At 40.0% G+C, this 21,926-nt stretch overlaps 2 protein-coding genes across 2 annotated transcripts in view; both read left to right on the top strand.

Annotated features, from left to right (window-relative positions):
- The first annotated feature begins 1,067 nt into the window (after positions 1-1,067).
- On the top strand, positions 1,068-21,911 carry LOC141782819 (uncharacterized). Its single transcript, XM_074659581.1, has 11 exons — positions 1,068-1,410; positions 7,889-7,998; positions 8,764-9,070; positions 9,641-9,738; positions 9,915-10,035; positions 12,446-12,523; positions 13,937-13,963; positions 14,398-14,418; positions 17,431-17,547; positions 18,416-18,475; positions 19,132-21,911. Exons 1-11 carry the CDS (start codon positions 1,347-1,349, stop codon positions 19,158-19,160), a joined length of 1,032 nt encoding a protein of 343 aa, XP_074515682.1. The 5' UTR covers positions 1,068-1,346; the 3' UTR covers positions 19,161-21,911.
- The window catches only part of ercc1 (excision repair cross-complementation group 1), a 192,561-nt gene continuing 174,916 nt past the window's right edge, over positions 4,282-21,926 (top strand). The window contains exon 1 of the mRNA XM_074659580.1: positions 4,282-4,286. The gene's annotated coding sequence lies outside the window, so the exon portion shown is untranslated. The remainder of the gene's footprint in view (positions 4,287-21,926) is intronic.

The following is a 21,926-nucleotide window of genomic DNA, read 5'->3' as shown; positions in this document are numbered from 1 at the left end:
CTTAACTGATAGCATGGATGGATTTGTCAGTACTGGACCTGTTATTAAAATGAAAGGGACATAATTATACCTCGTAATTAAAAAGTAATTGCTTTATCTTCCACTGTAGGGAAACAGCTTCTGTTGCTCTCAGTATATCTAAAGGACGACTTGAATGGAATAATACACTGTAAACAATTGCTGTTAATTTACAGCAGGATTTCAACAGTATTAACCTGTTATTGCTGAAAACAGTGCTTTACTGTTAATACAAAAGAATAAAAAACAGCACTTTACTGCTGATCAACTGTCTAAAGTATCATCAGTAACAGTTTCATGCAGTATGTTTTTAATTCTGGGACCTGATCTGCTCATGTGAGGCTTGTACATTGTACATGATTGTAAAATCAGTGAATTAGCTCTGTTCTTCACTCACATGTTGTTTTGGTTTGCATTCTGTGCTTGTAGCCAGATATAGACATACATTTTGGGAAAAGTGTCAAGTCTATTATAGCCTTTTTCCTAACAAGTGCCTTTAATTGTATTTAGTGTGACTATTCCTATGTCTGTAACCTGCTAAGTCTATTCATCTAGGCAAAAAATAATGTTTATTAAAATGTATGTAAAAAATACAACCTAAATAGTGCATTAAAACAAATCAGTAAGATAATGTAAAAGAAAGGTGAAAAACAGCTATATAATGTATCTTTAAACAATAAATTAACTGTAAAATATTGTGAAATTAATAAAAAAAAAACAGTTTAAACTGTATTTTCCATTAACAGTACAAAGCTGTACATTTCAGCGACAGTATGATAATGTTAATTTTACAGTAATAAAGGCAACCCTGCTGCCATTAGTTCTTTTCTGTTATTTTACTGGGAAATTCTTAACAGTGTATGTTTTATAAGGAGTTACTGGATAATTGAGATGTGGGGTTGATAAGAAAGACGAGTAAGTTGTTAGTACCAGTCATAGCATCGGAATGGTAATGGTAAAAGCGCTCGTGATTAGTGAAGGAGGTAATACCTTCCCAGCCCCTCGAGCTGTGTTTGGGGAGAAGAGAGACACGCCCACCTTAATAAAGACTGGACCTCTCTCTTCCAATCCAGACAAAAGGGAGACAGGATTCGCGGTTGCGCGCACTAAGCATCAGCATCTGAGCACCTTTTGGAGACGCCACTGGGTTTGATCCGACGCGCAAGAACGCACCGGCACCGGCACACCGACACGCAGCACACGCCCCTCCAGCTCCAGGTCCACCTGAAACCCTCCAGAGCCGCTTCATTGTCCTGTTGGAAAAGCAGAGGAAAGGAAAGGGAGTGTGTGAGTCTCTGGTTCAATCGTAGCCAGAACACCGTGTTCCCATGATGTCATACCTGTGGATTCTGCTATTAGGAAGCCTGCTGGCTGCAAGCGCCAAGGCACAAGGTAATGATTTATTCTCCAATTAATTCAGCTTCGCCTTCAAGCTGTGGGCTTTTGCTCGCACGCACATCAGATATCTATGTATCTATGTATGTATGCATGTATCTATCTATCTATCTATCTATCTGTCTATCTATCTATCTATCTATCTATCTATCTATCTATGTATGTATGTATGCATCTATCTATATATCTATCTATATGTATGTATGCATGTATCTATCTATCTATCTGTCTATCTATCTATCTATCTATCTATCTATGTATTTATCTATCTAAATATGATATGTCTGTCTGTGTTTTGGTCATCATTCATATCCCTCAGGCTCAGTCTCACCTATCTTTCTCTCCTTTCTCTGCCCGTCTGCCTCATTACTCATCCATACAGTGTCTGTGTGTGTGTGTGTGTGTGTGTGTGTGTGTGTGTGTGTGTGTGTGTGAGATAGTGCCATTGATTGCCAGTCTCTTGCCAGTCTGTCTGCACTCCCTGTCGGCATGTCAATTAAATTCACCTTTAGCTGCAATCTGCTTGTTTTAATCTGCTCTGACTGAATGAATAAAAAGCGTCTCTTCTCTCCATACTGATTGTCTGCAGCCCAGATATTATCAGGGAAATACTGTAGGTGTGTCATTCATGTAATGTGGCCAACATCTTTTGGGGAAATGAGTTTTGGCCCACATGGGGTGTGGTAGTGGGCCTATTGTCTTTATATACTGTACAAATTTCCTTTCTTTTTCTCTCTTTCATCCCTCTTTCCTCCTTTTTTTATCTATATATTTGATCCCTGTCGCCTTTGAAGTCTCTCATCTTTTTTTTTCCTTCTCTATGTCTTCTTTCTTCATGATCTGCTCTCTTCTTCTTCTTCTTCTTCTTCTTCTTCTTCTTCTTCTTCTTTCTTCAGCTGGCCCATAGGCACACTGCCCTTCCCCGCGGCGCATTCAAGCAATGATTTCAGATTGTTCAAACGAGCAATAAAACTCAGAGGGAGAGAGAGAAAGGAGGCATTGAGGAAAAGAAAACGCAGACACTGGGAAAGATGGAGGGGAAAGTAGGGGAGATGTTGGAAGAAGATAAAAGAGAAATGTTGTAGCTCGATTAAAGAGGGAAAACAGAGAGATCCACAAGGAAGGAAAGAACAGTGAGCTTCATCTGTTGTGCAAACAAAATTTCAGTTGGTCCCAAGCACGCGTGTGATCTGGTAATCTCACTCTACCGGTTCACTTTTTATTAACAGACAAACCACCAGAGAGGAACCACCCTCACACACACACACACACACACACACAAACACACACTTTTTTCTTTCCCACACACACACTTTTTCTCCAATTGCTGAACTGTAAACCCCAATGCTGGTGCGCGGTGACACAGGCAATGGGTGTGTTTTGCTCGCTTGCATGCAAGTGGTTCCTAGGTACACTGAAAAAAATGGGTTGTTAGGTCAGTCGCATAATGTGCACACACACCGTGCACGGTGTAAGCTATAGAAGTGAAGGATAGGGAGTGTCTCGGTAACCAGATCCAGCTCCAGCTGTAGACAACACCCAACGACACAACTAGTTTCAGCGGCTTCCTCTCCCCCAGGGCCCTCTGCATCTGTGAGTGTGTGTGTGTGTGTGTGTGTGTGTGTGTGTGTGTGTGTGTGTGTGTGTGTGTGTGTGTGTGTGGGTGTGGAATATGACTTTAATGTACAGAACATGTGGGAGTGCTTCATTAATGTGTGTATGAGTCAGCTATAGAACATGTGTGTACGTCTTGGAGGCAGATTAAAGCTAAAAAGAGCGGTGTGATGTGTGCCAGGTGTGTATGTACAGTGTGCGCAGACTTGTCTCTGTTTACACCCTCAACTACCAACACATAAATCACTCTTTTGGTGGATAAGTGAAAGGCACTCACACACACACTCTCTCTCTGCTCCCATGGGGGTAGTTTCAAGGTGTGCATGATTGGGGTAAACACAGCACTTTCTGTCCTACAAACACACAATAGAGCCATACCTGCCAGAACAATGCGCCGTGGAGGTGCTGTTGTATTACCTGACACACACAGTTTCTGGTGTACTATTACGGGTATTAGTGTATAAACACGCACTATTAGTCATCCAACCGCACACACACTCTCACGACAGGAACCAAAGAGTCAGAAAAATGAAGTTCCTCTTCCTTTGGCATTGATAACATACCTCACACTCCCAATTTATGTCACGGGGATTAGGCGTGGTACATATTTAATGTGCAATGATTTAGAAGAAGATCGACTTCCTTGTTCTCATGTAATTTCCAAAATAAAAGGTTAATATGACGGAGATGAGAAGAATTTCAGGCTACAGTTCAGGCTTACCAAATAGTGTTATCAGTTGCCAAGGTAAGCAGTTCCATCATGAGTCACCCTTGGGATATCAAAACACCTGCATCATCCATCACTTCAGCCCTAAAACATCAATCAAGCATCTGAAACAGGATGTGCAACTCTTTAAGTGCAGCTTTCACGCTGTATTGGCTGTTAATATACCAGATAGTAGCTCGCCAACATGTTGTAACTTGCCAGGAACAACTTTTGCAAAAGAATGGTATCAAAGTCCGGCTTTCTGGAACTTAAAGAACGGGGGAAACGTTATGTAATGTACATCATAAGGGGTGTTTTCCAAAAATTCCAATCCCAGAAACATTTTAAAGCTACGCCCTGGACATGTGCAGTACATTCAATAGGGGGGAGAACGTCATGCTTAGCTCTTTAAAATGTAGATTAGCACAAAGACAGGAAACAGGGGTAAGCAGCTAGCCTGGCTCCTCCTCCTCCTACTAGCACCTCTAAAGATCTCATTTGTTTAATTCATACCAACATAACGACAATTTCTTGTTTTACAGGCGGTTATGTGCTGGACCATTTCCTGGCCGGGACCAGTAACTTCCAGTAACTCCGGTTGACGACAAGAAGTTACTGTGCCCAGCCAAGAAATAGTCTGGCACATAACCCGCTGAAGTGAGCTATAAAATGTTGATTAGTGAATCATAGAGGTTACCTTCGGACAGAGCCAGGCTATATCTGTTAACAGTCTTTATGCTAAGCTAACTATAGCCCCTGCTTTAGCTTCATATTTACAAACATGAAAGTGGTATCAATCTTTATCTAACTCTCAGCAAGAAAGTGAATAAGCGTATTTCCCAAAATGTTTGAACCGTTCATTTAACGACGTAACAACTTTGCCAGGTTGGGTGCAAGTTTGTCTATTCGAAGGTCCAATCTCAGTAGAAAGATATCCACACTCTGTTAAGTACACCTGTAAAATCGAATACAACAGCTAAGCTATAAATTTGACCTTTTAATAATGTTTAATAACTTTTCATTGACACCGTTGTAGAGGTATAGAGAGGTGAAGTCCCGCCCCTTCCGGTGGACCACCATGGGAGTTTATTTCGGAAAACATACGAACGGTGGTCAACGACGAGAGACAAATATTTTTTGGATCCCAATTGAATTGCGCCATGAATCACACATATGATGTTTGTCAATTTAAAACAATATTTTGCAAGTCAAGAAAGTTGCAGTTTGTCGTGGTATCATTTAGTTTTGTGTGAAACAGCTCAGTGACCTACATCTTTCGTCTCACACAATATACGTCACCAACACTATAGTTATCCAACTTATCTATGACCAGGCACAAATGAAATGTTATCTGACCTGATGTGTTTCATCCAGCGACCCCTGATCTTTTTATCAGCCGGGAAGAAAACGAGCGACACCCATATTACGTATTTTCACAGTATACTTCAACTGAGAAGTATGCTGACACTTTCATGACTTGCAAAATTATGTTTTGTGTGATTCATGGCGCAATTCAAACAGGATAAAGAAAATATTTGTCCCTCTCTGTTGACTTAACATTCCTGTTTTTTTCCGAAATAAGTTCCCACGGTGATCCACTGGAAGGGGGCGGGAGTTTAATGATATGTTTAATATAGAACATGTGTCAGAGCTGTTGTATTGGATTGTATTACACGTATAGGTGTACTCCGTGGGGTGAATTCATCGATCTATCGAGCCATATGAGCCAGTTTTCTAAAAGAACACAGTGTAACTGGCAGTATGATCTTTTCCCACACGTGTAAACTGGTTTGGTTTAAGAGTCTTCCTCAGGGGAGCTCTTTGCATCTCAAAGCTGCACATGCTGTACAGTTTCTTACAATAGCGTGCAGCCATGTCAGAGACACACAGATGACTCATCAGCCTCCAGGGAAAGCAGTGGCAGAGAAACAAAGAGAGTTAAGACTTTTGGTAGAGAGGAAAAGAGGGGATACAGTCTTAAAGACAAAAAAGAAAGAAAGGAGGGAGAGGGGTTTGGATGTGCAACAGTTTGTTTCTCTGCTGCTGCTGCTGCTGCACTAACGCAAAACAGGACGCCGCTTTCTCAAAGTGTTGGAGTCAATGTGAACTTTACTTTACGTGTGTGTGAACATGTGGTTGTTTGTATGTTTGGAGTAAAAGGGGAGGAGAAGGTGTATTTATGAGTTTGTCCGCACGCACATATGTGTGTGTGTGTGTGTGTGTGTTTGCGCATGCGTGTGTGTGTGCTGGTGGGTCGGGGGTGTTTGTAGCGGAAGTAGTTAGAGGAGGAAGTGGCAAACTGATAGATGGGAACAGAATGTTCCATGGAGTGGCAACAGAAAGAGACTCTCACACACACACACACATGACATGTTACATGAGAGCCACATACCTCGCACACGGGCATGTAGGCACATTGCCACGAGAAAATGTGCCCACTAATTTCCACATAAGCATACACACACATCATCATAGATCCTGGTTTGACAAATTAATAATAACATGTCAGCAGAAAGTTTGTAGTTTTGTCAGATTTGTACATGTTTTATCATCAGCCGTCTGAACACTGGCGGCGAGACGCTCAGCTCGACTGGCATCGAAACTTATCAACAAGTTGAATGTCCTGCCAGTGCACATCTTTTGATAATGACTGTGATTTCCAAGTAAAGACAGTGATTTCCAAGTGAAGATAGTGAAACAGAAACACACGCACCACACTTACCGCTCATACCTGTTCCAGCACATGCTGTCCTGTTCGTTCAGCCCCGATTGCTGTTTGATTCTTAATAAACCATTTAGGCCTCTGATTATTGTTTATGTTGGCTCTCAAGCTAGCACAGTGACATTCAAACAGGGATCAAGAGGAAACAAAGAGCGCTTGTTTTTTTATTGCGGTCAGCATCTGTGCATGTCTCACATTCATGTTCTTGTGCATGAGTGCATGTGGTTTAGTCATGCTTGTGCGCGGGTGTGTGTATGGATTGTTGTGTGTGTGTGAAGGGAGCTGGGATGTCCCCAGAGCTGCACGCCTCCAGAGAATTTACGGTGTGATGAAAATTCTTCAGAAGTGTTCGTGCCGCTCTCCCTCAAGGCTTCAGTGACTCTGATACGATCTCACTTGGCAACACAGCCACCCTTCATTGGAAATGCGCTTGCCAACAAGAGCAGCTGTTAGAAAAAGATGAAGAATTGTTTTCCTCGAGCATATTAAGAAAGGGAGTTGTGATACTAAGCAGTAAAAACCCTGATGACTCTTGTTACTTTATGATACGTCAATTTCTAGTTTTCTAGTAGTGGTCTGGCACCCGTCCTGCCTTCTTGTACATTTCCTTTTCCACTTTTTCAATCCATTTTTAAATACAGTTTTGCCAGCAGAAAGCACAGCATCACTCATACCATAAGGTTATCTCTCTTATTTAACGATTGGTACTATTTGGAACAAGGTACTGGCCAGATGAGCCAGCATCAGAGCGCTGCTGAACTCAGCACAGCAAAGAATGCTCAAGTCAGAGCTTAGTTTTTGCTGTTTCAGCTTCTCACATGCAACAGGGGAATCTCACAGCGGTGCCTCAAACACACACAAACACCACAGAGTGACAAAGGCTTTGTATTTTCTCATTAGTACAGAGCTGCAATGCCAGTGCTGAGGTCGAGTCTTCGTATGATGTAGAGGCAGGTGAGACGCGATCGATTGATGTCGTCCAGTTGCAGTTGCTGGAACGTCCACATCAGGGACCAATCAGAGCAGGGCGTGGCTCTGTGTATGTGTATGTGTGTGTGTGTGTTGTCGGTAGTGATTGTCGTGTTGGAGAATGTGTTGAATCCACAACATCTTAACGACCGTTCAGACAGATGATTTGAATGGTTTTAAGTGAAAACAGATGGATTAAAGGCAAGCTGTTTTTAATTATACTAATCACTACCAGTTTCGTGCTCTATTGGTTCTATTTTAGGTCAGACTTATATTTGTTTGTGAACAGGAGAGGGCACAAACAAATGGGCAATACAGTCAAATTTAGGGGTGTTGAATTGTCAAGTTGTGAGGCTTCAAAGGCAGAAGAAACTCCCTTTGAGACATTGAGACAGATTTTGAAACTGATATATCCCAGTAGTCAATACTTATTCTATTACTTTTTTCTTCTCACATCTCTGTAGATGATGAAACCCCACCAACAGATCCAGCAGTTGATGCGGCCCTGGACTCTGAAGCAAATGCAGCGCCAGAGGTCCCAAAAGAAGCTGAGGAAACTGTCCCTGCGACAAAGGTGACGACTGAATACATTGTTGTTTGTTGGTCAGTCAGTGTTTTATCTCAATAGAGGTCTCCTGGTAAATCACAAATCTTAAAGCAACAACTTTTGGTTCCATCATGGATGTACTGACTTAAAAATGTGTCATAAGTGCAGGTCCGAGTAATGTTTGGGTGAATAATGTAATGGTGAATATAGTTCAAAAAGGTTATTTTTGGGTTACTGTGACTTTGCAAACTTTCTTGTCTTTATACCCGTCCTCACTCCAAACTCGGACAAATTCTTATCTTACATAGCCGAGAGCACAACACTAGTGCTGCCACAATAAATACATATCTATACACCCTGTCCAGCTCTGGGCCACCTGAATTATTCAGTGTTTCGTGGTAACAGTGCCTCTGTGCGACCTGCATCTATAGTCAAGCTCAAAATCAGGTTCTAAATCCTTAGGCAGTTATTCGATAAGCTGAGACGTATCAAATAGCTGAAAAACGTGTCATGTTAGTTCTTAGTTGGGTATAGAAAGTTTTATGGAGTACAATGTTATTGGCTTGAGATGTAATGGCAGCTCTGTGTGTCTGCCCTTTTCAGACGGACTTTTGTGTTTTGTATTTCAGCAAAGCTCCAGTTTGCAAATCAGTTGTGCTTAGTACAAGAAAGAGATGGCGAACCACTAACAAATAAGCTGAAGTGATCTTAATACCCCCAACCAGAGACTCTTTTTTCTGGATCATTATGGGAATGTAATTTCAAGAGATGTAAATCTTGTGCTGAATGTAGGAAGAAACACCAACGGGGAGTGATCCTGAGCCTGAACCGGAAGCAGCAACTCCTGTGGTTGAAGAGGCAGAACCAGCGACTCCTGCTGCAGCAGACCCACAACCAGAGACTCCTGCTGCAGCAGACCCAGAACCAGAGACTCCTGCTGCAGCAGACCCAGAACCAGAGACTCCTGCTGCAGCTGACACAGAAGCAGAGACTCCTGCTGCAGCAGACACAGAAGCAGAGACTCCTGCTGCAGCTGGCACAGAAGCAGCGACTACTGCTGCAGCAGAAGCAGGAGCAGAAGCAGATGCAACAACAAAAGGTGATTAACAGGTGTTCAAATAGGCACACTGAAAAATGAAATACAGTGGAATTGAAATAAACAGTTTGTGTGCTCATTTCAGATGATTATGCTGACTCAAAAACTATAAATGTCCTTACTTTTTCTTATTTTAAGCGAATCCCACATAGGCAACAAAGTAGAATCCACACACTGTGCTTTGCTCCCAAAATGATTTTTCATTCACTGTTGCTGTTATGTGCAGATTCTACTTTTTGCCATAATGTCTACTGCTTATCCTCCACTTTAATGCTACACTCCCATACCGACAGAGACAATATTTTTCATACTGAGACGCAACAGTGATTGTAGTATTAAGAATACATGTAGTCAGTCTAATCTATTGGTTAAACATGAGGCCAATCTCTAATCAGAGGCCTCATACTACAACATTTCTAAGTTCTGCATTTTTTCCATTCCATTCACCTTAACAATGTGCAAAGGTGTGAGAAAACACTTTCTGGTTTTGCTGCAGTAAAACAAGCCACCACAGCCCATGCCATAACACTTGGATGATAAAAACACACCCTCCCTTATGTGTCTCCTGTCCAGAGCCTGAAGCCGTTCCAGAGGTTAAGAATGAGGAACCAACAGCTGATGTAGAGGAGGACGCTACCTCAAGCAGTGGTGCAACAACCTCTAAGGAGGAGGTCAGTAGCAGTTAACAACATCTTATTATTCACACCTACTGTCACAAACATGTCAAACAAACTTCCACATTGCAATTATGTATAATTGCTGTCATGCTGTGTGTAACATATTATTCAAGAGCTGCTATGCTAATGAGAAGTTAACGTGTCCTTTCTACATGCTATGTTTTTAATAGACTGAATCTGAGGCCACATCAGCAGCAGATCCAGCTGTAGCAGAAAAAGAGGAAACACCAACTGATCCTGCCGCCGATTCAGAAACAACAAAACCAGTCCCTGCGGTTGTTGTCCCTGAAAGTAAGAATATAAAGGCTCTAGTGCTTATTTTTCACACTCTCGTACGGGAAAGACGGCAAAAAGGATCCCTGATATACTGTAATTCATGAAAGGAAGAATTTCCATTGTTGTTTCCATGTTTTTTCTTAATGACGTTGGTACAGAATATAGCGCCCTTAGACAGTGGGTGACATATTATAAATTTCTACATGCTAAGGAGTGTAGAGTTTTAGAGAAAGCTGAACACATGTATCCTGTAGATGCAAGCAAGTGGTTCCTTTACATGAGGAAACTGTACAGACTTGTTTGTAAAACTTCTTCTTCCACTTTGTTCTGGTACATTCTGTCTAATTACATGTAGCACGTCATGTTGTGTCATGTCATGTATGTGGAGTCTTAATATCTATAATATGCAGTGTAGTAGATGTAGTGTGTAGTTATATGAACAATTCAATTGTGTGTGATTCTGTTTTTTTTGTTTTTGCCAACAGTTAAAGTGGCGGATACTCCTGAGGTTAATGCAGGTAAACATTTTTTTTTCATGTCATTGTTATGTTTCGTTATTTGAACCGGTACAATGCACAAAGAACATTAACCTTATATAAAACAAGGAGAGATGTTATGTACCAGGTTTTATTTTCCACCCGTAGTCCCTGGGCAGGTAGGTAGAATAATAAATTCTCTCTTTCATTTGAACACTTTCCAAAGCCACAATATATAAACCTTTCTGGAGCCAAGTCTCACAGCTAAACAAATTACAAAGGCAGACCACAAATAATTGCTCATGACTCAGAACCGCATCATACAAGAGCACTTCAGTGCAACACAATTTAAAGCCGTTTATTTCAGTAACTACAGTAACAATGAATCCACAAACATAATGACCTGTTTAATTGACACTTGACGAAAATGTTGAAGTCCTACACGGCAGCATTTTAAAATCTGTATGGATTGTGTTTGAGCCAAACTGACTGAATACCTCTGTCGTGTATTTCCCTCAAACTCTGAACCTACAATATGTCAAAACATATTAGATCTCCACGGTGTCAACATTTGACCCCAGGATGAAATTATTGTTGTTGTAGTATTTTTTTGTGTTATCAGTCATTTAAAAAAAAAAAATGTACTGTACATGTCCTGTGCTTTTCATGAGATATCATGCATCATTTTGCAGCAACTCCCCATTTTCTGAACAAATTAATGGAAAACAGATGTGCTTTTCTAGCAAAAAAAGCACAAATCTCTTAGGAAGGTTATGAGGTGGGATTTTGGCGCACACAGTTTTACCTCCTAAAGTAGGGGTGGTATGGAAACCTCGAAGTAACCCTATTTAACCTGTAAGAGTATTCTCTTTTAAATTCTCTCTTCGCTCATTTCAGCATTTCCTGTTCCAAGTAGTCTTGTTGTTTGTCCTTACCTGTTTTACAACAGGACATCCTCCTTTCCCTCACTCGAGGATAGAAATGTTATGTTTGGCTGGTCATTATCTCCTTTCTCAGTCATGCTAACAGCTAAGAAAGGGAGTGGGGGTGCTGTTGAGCCTTAAGGACACGGTTGCTATGGAAGGTTTCGTCCATGTGATAACTGGCAGGGGAAACATTCTCGCACGGTGGCGACGAGAAGAAAAGAGTTGAGAAATGGAAAGGAGGATAAAGAAATGAGAGGAGAGAAAGGAGAAGAGAACAAGGACGGGGGGGGGGCTGCAAAAGAGACGCGAGGTGTAAAAACAAAAGGAAAGAGATAAAGGGAGACGCAAGGGGAAAGAGTAGAGAGGAGAAGGTCGGGAGGTTAATGAGAAGTATAGACGAAGAAAGGAGGCTCAATAGATAGATATGAACACGGGAGAATGAGAGTATTGGAGTGAAACTTGGCTCAAAATATGGTTTCGTTATTTAACATTCACGTATGATTTAATGTCAGGATTTTTAAAGATGGAAGAATAAGTCACTGGATAATTATGCCCCAGAGGTTCTCTTTAAAATAATTCACCGATCCTACCTCGCCCTGAAACTATTCTTGTTCACCGAGTCCCACATGTTGTATAAGTCACTTGGGGTTTTCCCCCTAATGAATATAGATTCAGGGTATGGTATTGTTCTTGACAGATAATATCCTTTAATCTAGTTCACAAGATCACTGTCACACCCTTGGAGCAGCTAGTGTTTCAGAGTCCTCATCGAGGACACCTCTGCAGGGTGTTCACTATACTATTGGGGCCACGAGGGACTGAAGTAGGGAGTGCTTCCATGATGGTTGATATTATCATTAAGTAGTTCAACATGTAACGGTGTAGAACAGTGTGTTAAAGAGATGACCTTTTTGGTGAACATCTGGAACATATCCCTCATGGGCGGGACGGTGAAAAGTGGATTTCCCTACGGACTTTGATATTGCATTTCTGTCACCAATGATATCTAATTATTTTTTTCAGGTGCTGAATTTAACTTGGAAGATGCTCTGAGGCCAGATAACAATGCAGTGGAGGACTCAGGACAGAGTAACATGAAAAGTTTAATGTTATAACTTTTCTTGTTATAACAATATACTATTTATCTTTTATTATAACGTGAAACTTTTCATCTTATAACAATATCATTTATTACATTAAAATGTGAAACGTTTTATGTTGTAACAATAAGTCATCATGTTATATAACAAGATAAATAGTGTATTGTTATTACAAGAAAAGTTTCTTATTATAACGTGATAAGTTTGTATGTCGTAATATCATGATAAACTTTTCACGTTATAACATGAAACTGATCCGTTTTTTTTCGTGTGTGGCAGCAATACGCTGCCGTAATTAATAAATATGGTAATTACAACAATATGACTTAATTAGACCAGTCATCACTCTTTGGAGACGTTTAAAGTTGTACTTCCTGTATTACCATATTTGAGCAAAGCAGCTTATTGAACCCTTATTTATTACTATACTAGATATTTGTGTATTGAGTTAAAATAGACTCACCATTCAGCATTTTCTAACTTTATGTTCTTCCTGCTTTTGTCATTTCCCTTTCTGTTGTAACTGCAATCAAGTGATATTACATTGAACAATGACATGAAATCACGAGGCAGCCATCGTTATGCACCTTTATGTGCTGGCTGTAGTCTGGCATCAAAACTACAAAGTTACACCTTTTCCAAATGGTTCGTAGCACGAGGCTGCGTCAAGACAGCGCCTCATAAACAGCGCTTTTAGACATTCCTCTCGGTGGTCTATATACTGCGAGAATGCTGTTCTAATTTTATGAGCTCTGTTCCCATGACTCGAGACAATGAATTGACTCGTTTTAGCTCCTCGGTCGAGAAAGTTTAATCACTAGCCACGGAGCAATTTGACAGCAACAATTTGACAGCAACACTTTGAAGGCTGCAGCGTTCACCCTTTATTCCCCGTCTGAAAGCTGATTCATCTATGTCGTTTTAATCATCATAATCTCGTGATAGGCGCCCTTCTTTAGTGCTCTGTTATTAGCGGCTTTGTCAAGTTGGAGCAGGTAGAGGGCAGCCATGATGGCACAGGCGTATACAGACAGGCAGCGCAGAAGGAGATAACAGGGTTGTTTTGCATATGGAACGAATCATAGATAAGAGAGAAAGACATAGAGGGTGTGTGTCTCCCTCAGATATTTTATCTCTCTGATATTATAAAGGCATCTCTGTGAGTATACAGAAGGGACATTTCATTCGTGTGTGTTTCCAGACCGGTTAGGACGGAAACTCTAGACCTCTTAATGCCTCCGAGGTGTAAATTACCACAAAGAGAGTAGTCTTGCTCCTCCCTTCTTCTTCTTCTTCTTCGCTGCCTTCTGTGCTTTACATGCATCATTAACACATTTAAACGTGAAATGACAATGTGTTTTTTCTCTCCATCCTCCTTTAATAATCACTTATCTCTCTTCCTTTCTCACTTTAGCACATATTGCTGAAGCCACAGGAGACGGTAAGACCTTTTTGTGTTCACGGTCAAAAATACAATCACATCACGCCATCTTCAGTGCACAAATCGCACAAATCCCAAGTCAGATACATAGCTTTGCAGCAGCCACAGCAGCAGTAGTAACACACAGGATATCACTGGCATGCCTCTGACAATACAAACAGGATACACGACTCAGCGGAAAATGCCTCTCCCCTATTGTTTTAGTTCAAACAATGTTTGGTCTTCTGTACGAGTATTTCACCTTGAATTCTGTTGGAAGTGCTACTTCTCTTCCTGATTGGCAAACAGACACAAATAACAGGTGCATGTCTGTGCATGTTTAAAAAAACGGTTCCCTCGTGTCCCATTTAACTCCCATAAAGTGTTAAACCAGTTTTTTAAATGGTACGGTTTTATGTTTCTAACTGTATTTATGTGTTCTCTGTTCTCAACAGTGGACCCACCGGAAGTCAAAGGTGAGCTATCCTTCTTCTCTTTTTTTGTTTTGGATACATTGACCTACGCACCCATGCACTGGCCCAAACATACCTGCAGCATAAACATTCCCCTATTGTCATGTTTCATACAAAGAGCCCCGAGCAGGTGTGCTGTTGCTGCATGCTACAAAAAAACAAAAAAACTTTCCTTTGAACTTAACTAAGTATCTTAGTATAATGAATGACAAGTCCAGGCAAAGGAGACAATGGCTAAACGGTTTGAGTCACCAGTGCTTAAGTGTGTAATGATATTTGTGTTTAAACTTAGGAAAGGCTAGTCGGGCTTGGAGACATGGATGAATGCGTTTTATAATAGTCAGTACACAATTTCAATTCTTATCACTGCATCTGTTTTAAAAAGTATTAAAAGTCCATTTAGTTCATCACATTGTAAATTGGGATGCACCGATCCAACTTTTTCAGTCCTGTTACCGATAGCAATACCTGGGCTTTGGGTATTGGCTGATACCGAGTATCGATCCGATACCAGTGTTTAATTAATAAGCTGTATGCCTCACTGTGTGGAAGAGACTGGGATCATTATTTTATGTTTATGGCAATATCAGGCTTGACTTTAATACTGCTTTCCTAACAAATAAATACATAGAAATAGATTTACTGAATTGTTATTTATTATTAAAATAATAAATTGTACACCAGAAACTTGGTAAAAAAATCTTCAAAATTAACAGGACATACAATTCAAGTTTAAACCTTTTTAATGCAGCTACAAATTGGTCAAAACTTAAACAGGAATTAAAAGTCCAGTATATAATGTATATAGTATATAAACATAGAATTGAATAGATCAGCTCCATTATCACCGATACCGGATTCAGCTATTTGAGTCAGTATCGGCCCGATATCCGATCCAGTATCGGTATCGGTGCATCCCTAAACGTGTAGCTTTTAGCTTTATTGACTACTGCAGTTTTTCCTCTGACCTCTGACCTCAGCCGTGTAGCATACAGTCATGTGATCATGGTTGTGGCTGCGGGCCACATGCGGTTCCCACAGATTTGTGTTTCCATGGTGCATCTTGTCTATTTATGTCTGTATGTGTGTGTGTTCACGCAGCCTTTTTACACCAGAGAAACTGGTGTGTCCATGGCGTGTGTTCTGCATTTGTGCACCACATGCATGTTCACACCTGTCTGTCTACACACCTTTTCCTTCCCTTTTCTGACTCACTGCCTTCTCCTGGGTTATTCCACTGACTCATTCCCTTTTTCTAAAAATGAATCTTGAGTCACGCGAGTTCTCTGACTCATACCGCTCCTTTGTTGTTTTACCTTTTAACTCTGTTTACCACTGGATTTACGAAACTTTCATTCTTTGTTGTGTGCTTACGTTGCTGACTCACCCATCACACCCCAACATCCTTTTTCCCATCCATCTTTCGCTCTATTGCCACTGCTAGTTTTTAGAAGAGATGCCGTGAGGAAAAGCAATGATACTGAACAATTTTACAGGATACAATCCCTTCTGTCTGATTTTGTTTCTCATATTTTTAGTTCAAAATTGCAAAAAAAAGTTACAGATTTTTTTATAATCTAGTCTATGCTCTTCACTTCTACCAACCTCATTTGTAGTAAATTCAGAAAGCTTAAACTGCACAATATAGCCATTAAATATTAGCAGCATTTTGCCTCATATGGCCTGGCAATGCACCTACATCAAACCTTGAATACTGCACAAAGTATATATAGTGTAACATAGTGTCGACACCTGCCATTTATTTTATCAGTAAGCAGAAATATCTAGGACATATACAGTATAGGTTATGTACTAGGTATTTCTGCTTATTACATATACAGTATAGGTTATGTACTAGGTATTTCTGCTTATTACATATACAGTATAGGTTATGTACTAGGTATTCCTGCTTATTACATATACAGTATAGGTTATGTACTAGGTATTTCTGCTTATTACATATACAGTATAGGTTATGTACTAGGTATTCCTGCTTATTACATATACAGTATAGGTTATGTACTAGGTATTTCTGCTTATTACATATACAGTATAGGTTATGTACTAGGTATTTCTGCTTATTACATATACAGTATAGGTTATGTACTAGGTATTTCTGCTTATTACATATACAGTATAGGTTATGTACTAGGTATTTCTGCTTATTACATATACAGTATAGGTTATGTACTAGGTATTTCTGCTTAGTACATATACAGTATAGGTTATGTACTAGATATTTCTGCTTAGTACATATACAGTATAGGGTATGTATAAGTTACTGCAATTAAATCTGTTTACTGTTGACTCAGTTGTTAATGACTAGCAAATAATTTATGTAGAAACTCAGTCATTTAGTGATATTCACACTAGTATCGGCATCTTATGTTACATTATACAAGTGCATTATACTATAATTTGCTGATAATACCACGTTATTTTTACTTAGATAAATCATTTAATGCAGGGCTTTTAATTCTAGGATTTATAAATGAAAAAAAATCATGGTCATTGTGGCATTGCAGGTTTCATGCGTGCCATCGTTCGTGTGCCTTTAACAGAGAGGTATTTGCTGTCGGCTATGACACATCATGAAAACTATTCAGATGGGTGTTGTCATAGTAACTGGGTTACAGGTGCAGACAGATATATGCTGTCAGTGTGAATGCTTTCGGGGGTCTAAATTATTGGGTAGGCGAATGAAATGGGATCAGGAAATGCTGCGACAAGATGATGCATCTCTGTCACACAGGCACACATTACTGTATGTCGTGTCATTGAGCCTCGCTGCTGAACTGTCATTATTTCAACTGGAAACGGTTGATAGTGAACATTACAATCTCACACTGGCACATATTCAACACAGTGCAGTCACATTTGTATCATAAAACATGCTCAAAACTAATATGTTTAGAGTTCAAATGATGTTTTCAAATGATATTGACAAAGTTTACATTTGCAGCTCTCATGCACTGTTGTTAATTATCTTTGTGTTTGTTTGTTTGTTACCTACAGAGGCCAGCTCCGGCTCTGTAGCAGGCATCATTAGTGCAATTGCCGTGGCTGTAGTGGGAGCCATCGTTGGATACTTCACCTATCAGAAGAAGAAACTGTGCTTCAAAAATAGACAGGGTAATTATCTCGCTGACTAATTAACTAACTAAATGTTTGCTTGAGTACAGCACTTGTACAAGGAATTCCACAATGACCTGCACGTCAGGATTTTGTTGTTTTTCTATTGCTATTTGGTGCAGGAGAGACTTGGGCCATAGCAGAATCTCAGCCTTTAATCAAGCTGCCAGCATCTTTAGTAACACTTTGCTTTAGCCAGGCTCAGATAATGGGTGGTGTGTGTGACTTGTTGTCTGAATATCACAAGTTCTGGAGGTCAGCAGTCTGTCTATGAGACATAGCAGACTCAGCTGTATCCCTTAGACAGTGTTGTCTAATACAGTCAACTCGCACACATCCTGCATACCAATACTACCAATTCAGCAAAGTTTTAATTTACAGTCAACATGAGCAATAGGCCATTCAGCTTAAGCAATGTGGGGCAGAAGTCAGATTCAGAATAAGAATTATACCACCAATGCCCTAAATTTGAGTAAAAAGTCATTCCTATATGTATTTAGTATTCATGAATGTGATTCTCCTTAGAGTGTCAGGATTGTAAATAGCAATGTAATTAGCAGCTGCTCCACTGACAGTAAATGGAAAGGCTCGGCTACACAGAAAGGAGTAGTTTCGAGCTTTTACACCAGAAAAAAAATAATGAAATACATTTTCATGGTGGTGATAATAAGAAATTAGAGCGGAGAAACATTAACATCCTCAGAAAGTCCCCCCTGGCTGGTGCTTTCACCGTCATACTTAATTTATGGGTTAGTTATCTAAATGCTTGTGAAATCCAAACTGCCATGTGACGACTTGTCTGCTTCAGTTTGTCTGTCTGTCTGCATTTTTTTTGCGACTATCTGACTTTGTCAATCTCTGTGATTAGAAGCGGATCCAGAGGTTGCACGCAAAGCTGACACAGAAGAGGCTCAGTCAGATCCCCAGGGTAGGACACACACACACACACACACACACACACACACACACACACACACACACACACACACACATACACACAACCACTATTTTACGAAAAGTTATTCCTCATTTTTTCACGTGTTTTCCTACGAATGTCCAGCATCAATTTCCAGTCCAGTCTTTTCAAAATAAAATTCCGTCTTCACTGGAAACAACTTGGTTAGGCTTAGGAAAAGTTAGACTTGGTTAGGTTTGGGCAACAAAACTACTTATTTAGGTTTAGGAAAAGATTGTGGTTTGGGTTAAAATAACATTGAAAGTAGTGTAACTTAAGTACGGAAGTTACGTGACAAATAAATCAACGTTGACTTACGGTTTCACATGGGGTACAAACACCGGCCTCCTGGGCGAGGGTCGGTTTTTTGTGACCCACCCATCCACCCTGACGTCCTCTCTACGCAACATTTGCCGCTCTTTATACTCCGTTGTTCACGATTACGTGAATTACATACAAGTTGATTTTGTGGGACATATACAAATTACTTTTAGTAGGTATACATACGAATGGTGTATTAGAACAGTCTGCAACACACACAAAATGCATTTTAAGAAGATACAAGCACACAGATCAGCACATATACAATACTCTGAAATGTTTTGATCTTTTTTTCCTCCTTTTTGCAGTCCTTAGCACCCTGCTGAACTCGTCCTAGACCAGCGACGATCACATGACTGCCTGGACCAACTACCGGCAAGCAAAGTGGCAAATCTCACTGTTGAGCTCTATCTTCTGTAGAGCTAAATTACTGTGAGGCCCCAGAGTAGGGCTGTGTGTGTGATTATGTCCGTGTGTGTGTGTGTGTGTATGTATGTGTGTGCGTGTGAGAGTGTGTTCATTCTTGTGTGTGTGCATATACGTGGGGAGTAAATATATGTGAACCTTAGGGGTTTTATGATTGTTAAGACATAGGAATTTATTAAAATGATTGGACCGACTTTCTACTTGAGTGGACATTAAAGAGATGTAATCTCAAATTAACCATGAAATGGCTAGATTATATACCTTTTTTTCTTATTTTATTTGTATGGCTACTATCCAGTTCTAGTAATTCAGTGTGAATATAAACCAGTGACAGTTATCGATGTTGTAGATGTTTGTACTGAATTCTTAAAAGTGGATTTTTTCTGTCATTGTTTGAGCCACCCATATCATTTTCAAAATTCCACAACAGGCAACAGTCACTTAAGTAAAACATTTTTTTTTCTTTTTGTATAATTGTCTGCATTAAAAATGCAGGGTAGATGGATAACAGGGGGTTTCAATAACTACCACTGTGTCTCCTGGATTCTGGCGATTAAAACTAGTATAGGATTGTAAAGCTAGGATTCTGGGGATGCTGTTGCGGTCCGATGCGTGTTCGGTTGGCCGCTGATGTCACTGTATGTGCGTGTGTGTTTGTGTGTGTGCCTTTTTGTTGGTTGGTGAAGGGGCTTTGTTTTAAATCCTGCTGGGTGACTACCACTTCTCCTCAGTCAGTTCAATAAATTAGAGTAAAATTTCCAACTAAACAGAAAAAAAAATCCAACTAAAACAAGTTTATTCACCGCAAATTGATTAAACTATTAAAAAAATATCCATTTATTTGATAATATGAACATTTAAAATAGAAGTGAATTCTGGTCCAACCCTTTTTCTGGCGATGTTCACCTGACATGGACACAATTCAAAATGTAGTAATGTATTAGACATTGTTCTGATGTAGTACGTGTCAATCTAGTTGTGATGCAGTAATTTCTCCTCTATAGTGCCTTTTACTGACACAGCCTGGCTTGACCAATATACAGACACACAGCGAAGAGAGCTGGGACAATAAAACAGGCAAAATAGTAGTTGAATGTATCAAAATATACCAGACAATTGAGGAATGTATGATCTTAATTAAGTCATAATCATTTTAATGGTTGAAAGCCTCACTTTGTCCTGCTCGTGCATGTGAAACATTACTGTACCAGCTGCCGTATATCCGTTCACAGTGGGCTGTTTGCTGTTTTACTTCCAGTACTTTTATTAACTACATTCCAGACTCTTTTAACAGCCTCACAATTTCAGCGGTAAAAGCATCCTCATTGTGTCTCTTTATTTGAGCAAGCCAGTTGCTGTCACAGGGTTTTTGTATCATTCGATATTTCCAAACACCATTCACCTGTGATTTTTATATGAATTTTACATTTAGCAGTGGTTCATTATTGTGAAATGCCTCAGAAGCAGCACTATTGCATTAAAAAAGAAAAAAAGCCAAACAATTTTTTTTTTGCAGCTGTAGCACAAACAATTATTAACTTCTGAATGTCTTTTTTCGTTGCCTTGCAGTTTTGTACTTGCTCTGCTCCCTTTAAACTTTGAAATAGGGTTATTAGAGGTCGCATAGTGCTGCAGTTCATGTACAGTGTGTTACTCGTAAAGCACCATATAGCTGCAATACAGGACAGAGACTGTTGCTAAAAGCTAACAGCCTAGCCTCAAGTTGAGAGATATTAATAGTCTGTGATGTCACACATCGATTAATCCTACTGTGTAAACTGCGGGCTGGACGCCGGGTCAAAGCTCTCTTTGAATTGCCTTCTTATCCTGTAATCTGTGATAGACTGAGTTTCTCTCGACACATTGGAACCAAGTGGATAGTGTGTCTGAAATCTCTTACTGCATCTGCTACAATGGCATGGAGTGATAATGCACAAAACACCCACTAAATAACAGTACAAGCTTTCAGATATAGCCACGGATGCCTTCAAAACACCCTTTTCAATCCTTTGTGCACTCTAATGAGTGGAATAGGAGTCAATAAAAGCACTCGGCTGTCTTGCAGTGCACATTCAGAAACCTCACTGGGACTGATTTGATGTAAAGGAGACTAAAGCAACAACACATCCCTAAAAATAGCACAAGGAATGCTTGTGTTTTGAGCATTATGGTCCACTCTACATTTAGTCCCAAGCAGTCACATTCCTTGTAAACAAACTATTGGAGCGAAGCATCCAAACCAGAATGTAAAACCAAGGATTGTAGACTTATTGGGTCCTGAAGTGCACTTCCCAGATAAATGCTGAGGCATCAATCGTGGCGCTGACCAGTCCTGCCTTATATATATACCGCCTCTTGGAAAACAAAGAACAACGTCATCATCTGAAAGTGAAACGAGCAGAGATGTTTTGCAGGTGATTTTAATAACTCAATCTCTACAGGAGAAGCACTTTCCTATCCTGTATACATCTTGATTCATTAAACATATTTAGACAATTCATGTTTTTCAATTTAGACCAGTGACTCTTCCTTTTTATTTAAATACGCTGTGTTTTCATTTTGTGTAGGAACTGTCTTTCTTCATTTGTCATCTGGCACTTGTGTTGTTCTTCTGGAATTGTGTAAATAATGTTTGAGGAGTCAATTAAACCGTTTTTGTGGGCATTGGTGTTTTATT

Source organism: Sebastes fasciatus, chromosome 14 (assembly GCF_043250625.1).
Source record: "Sebastes fasciatus isolate fSebFas1 chromosome 14, fSebFas1.pri, whole genome shotgun sequence".
Taxonomy (NCBI): Eukaryota; Metazoa; Chordata; class Actinopteri; order Perciformes; family Sebastidae; genus Sebastes; species Sebastes fasciatus.
Note: the sequence above shows the minus strand (reverse complement) of the source record. Positions and strands in the feature narration are given on the sequence as shown.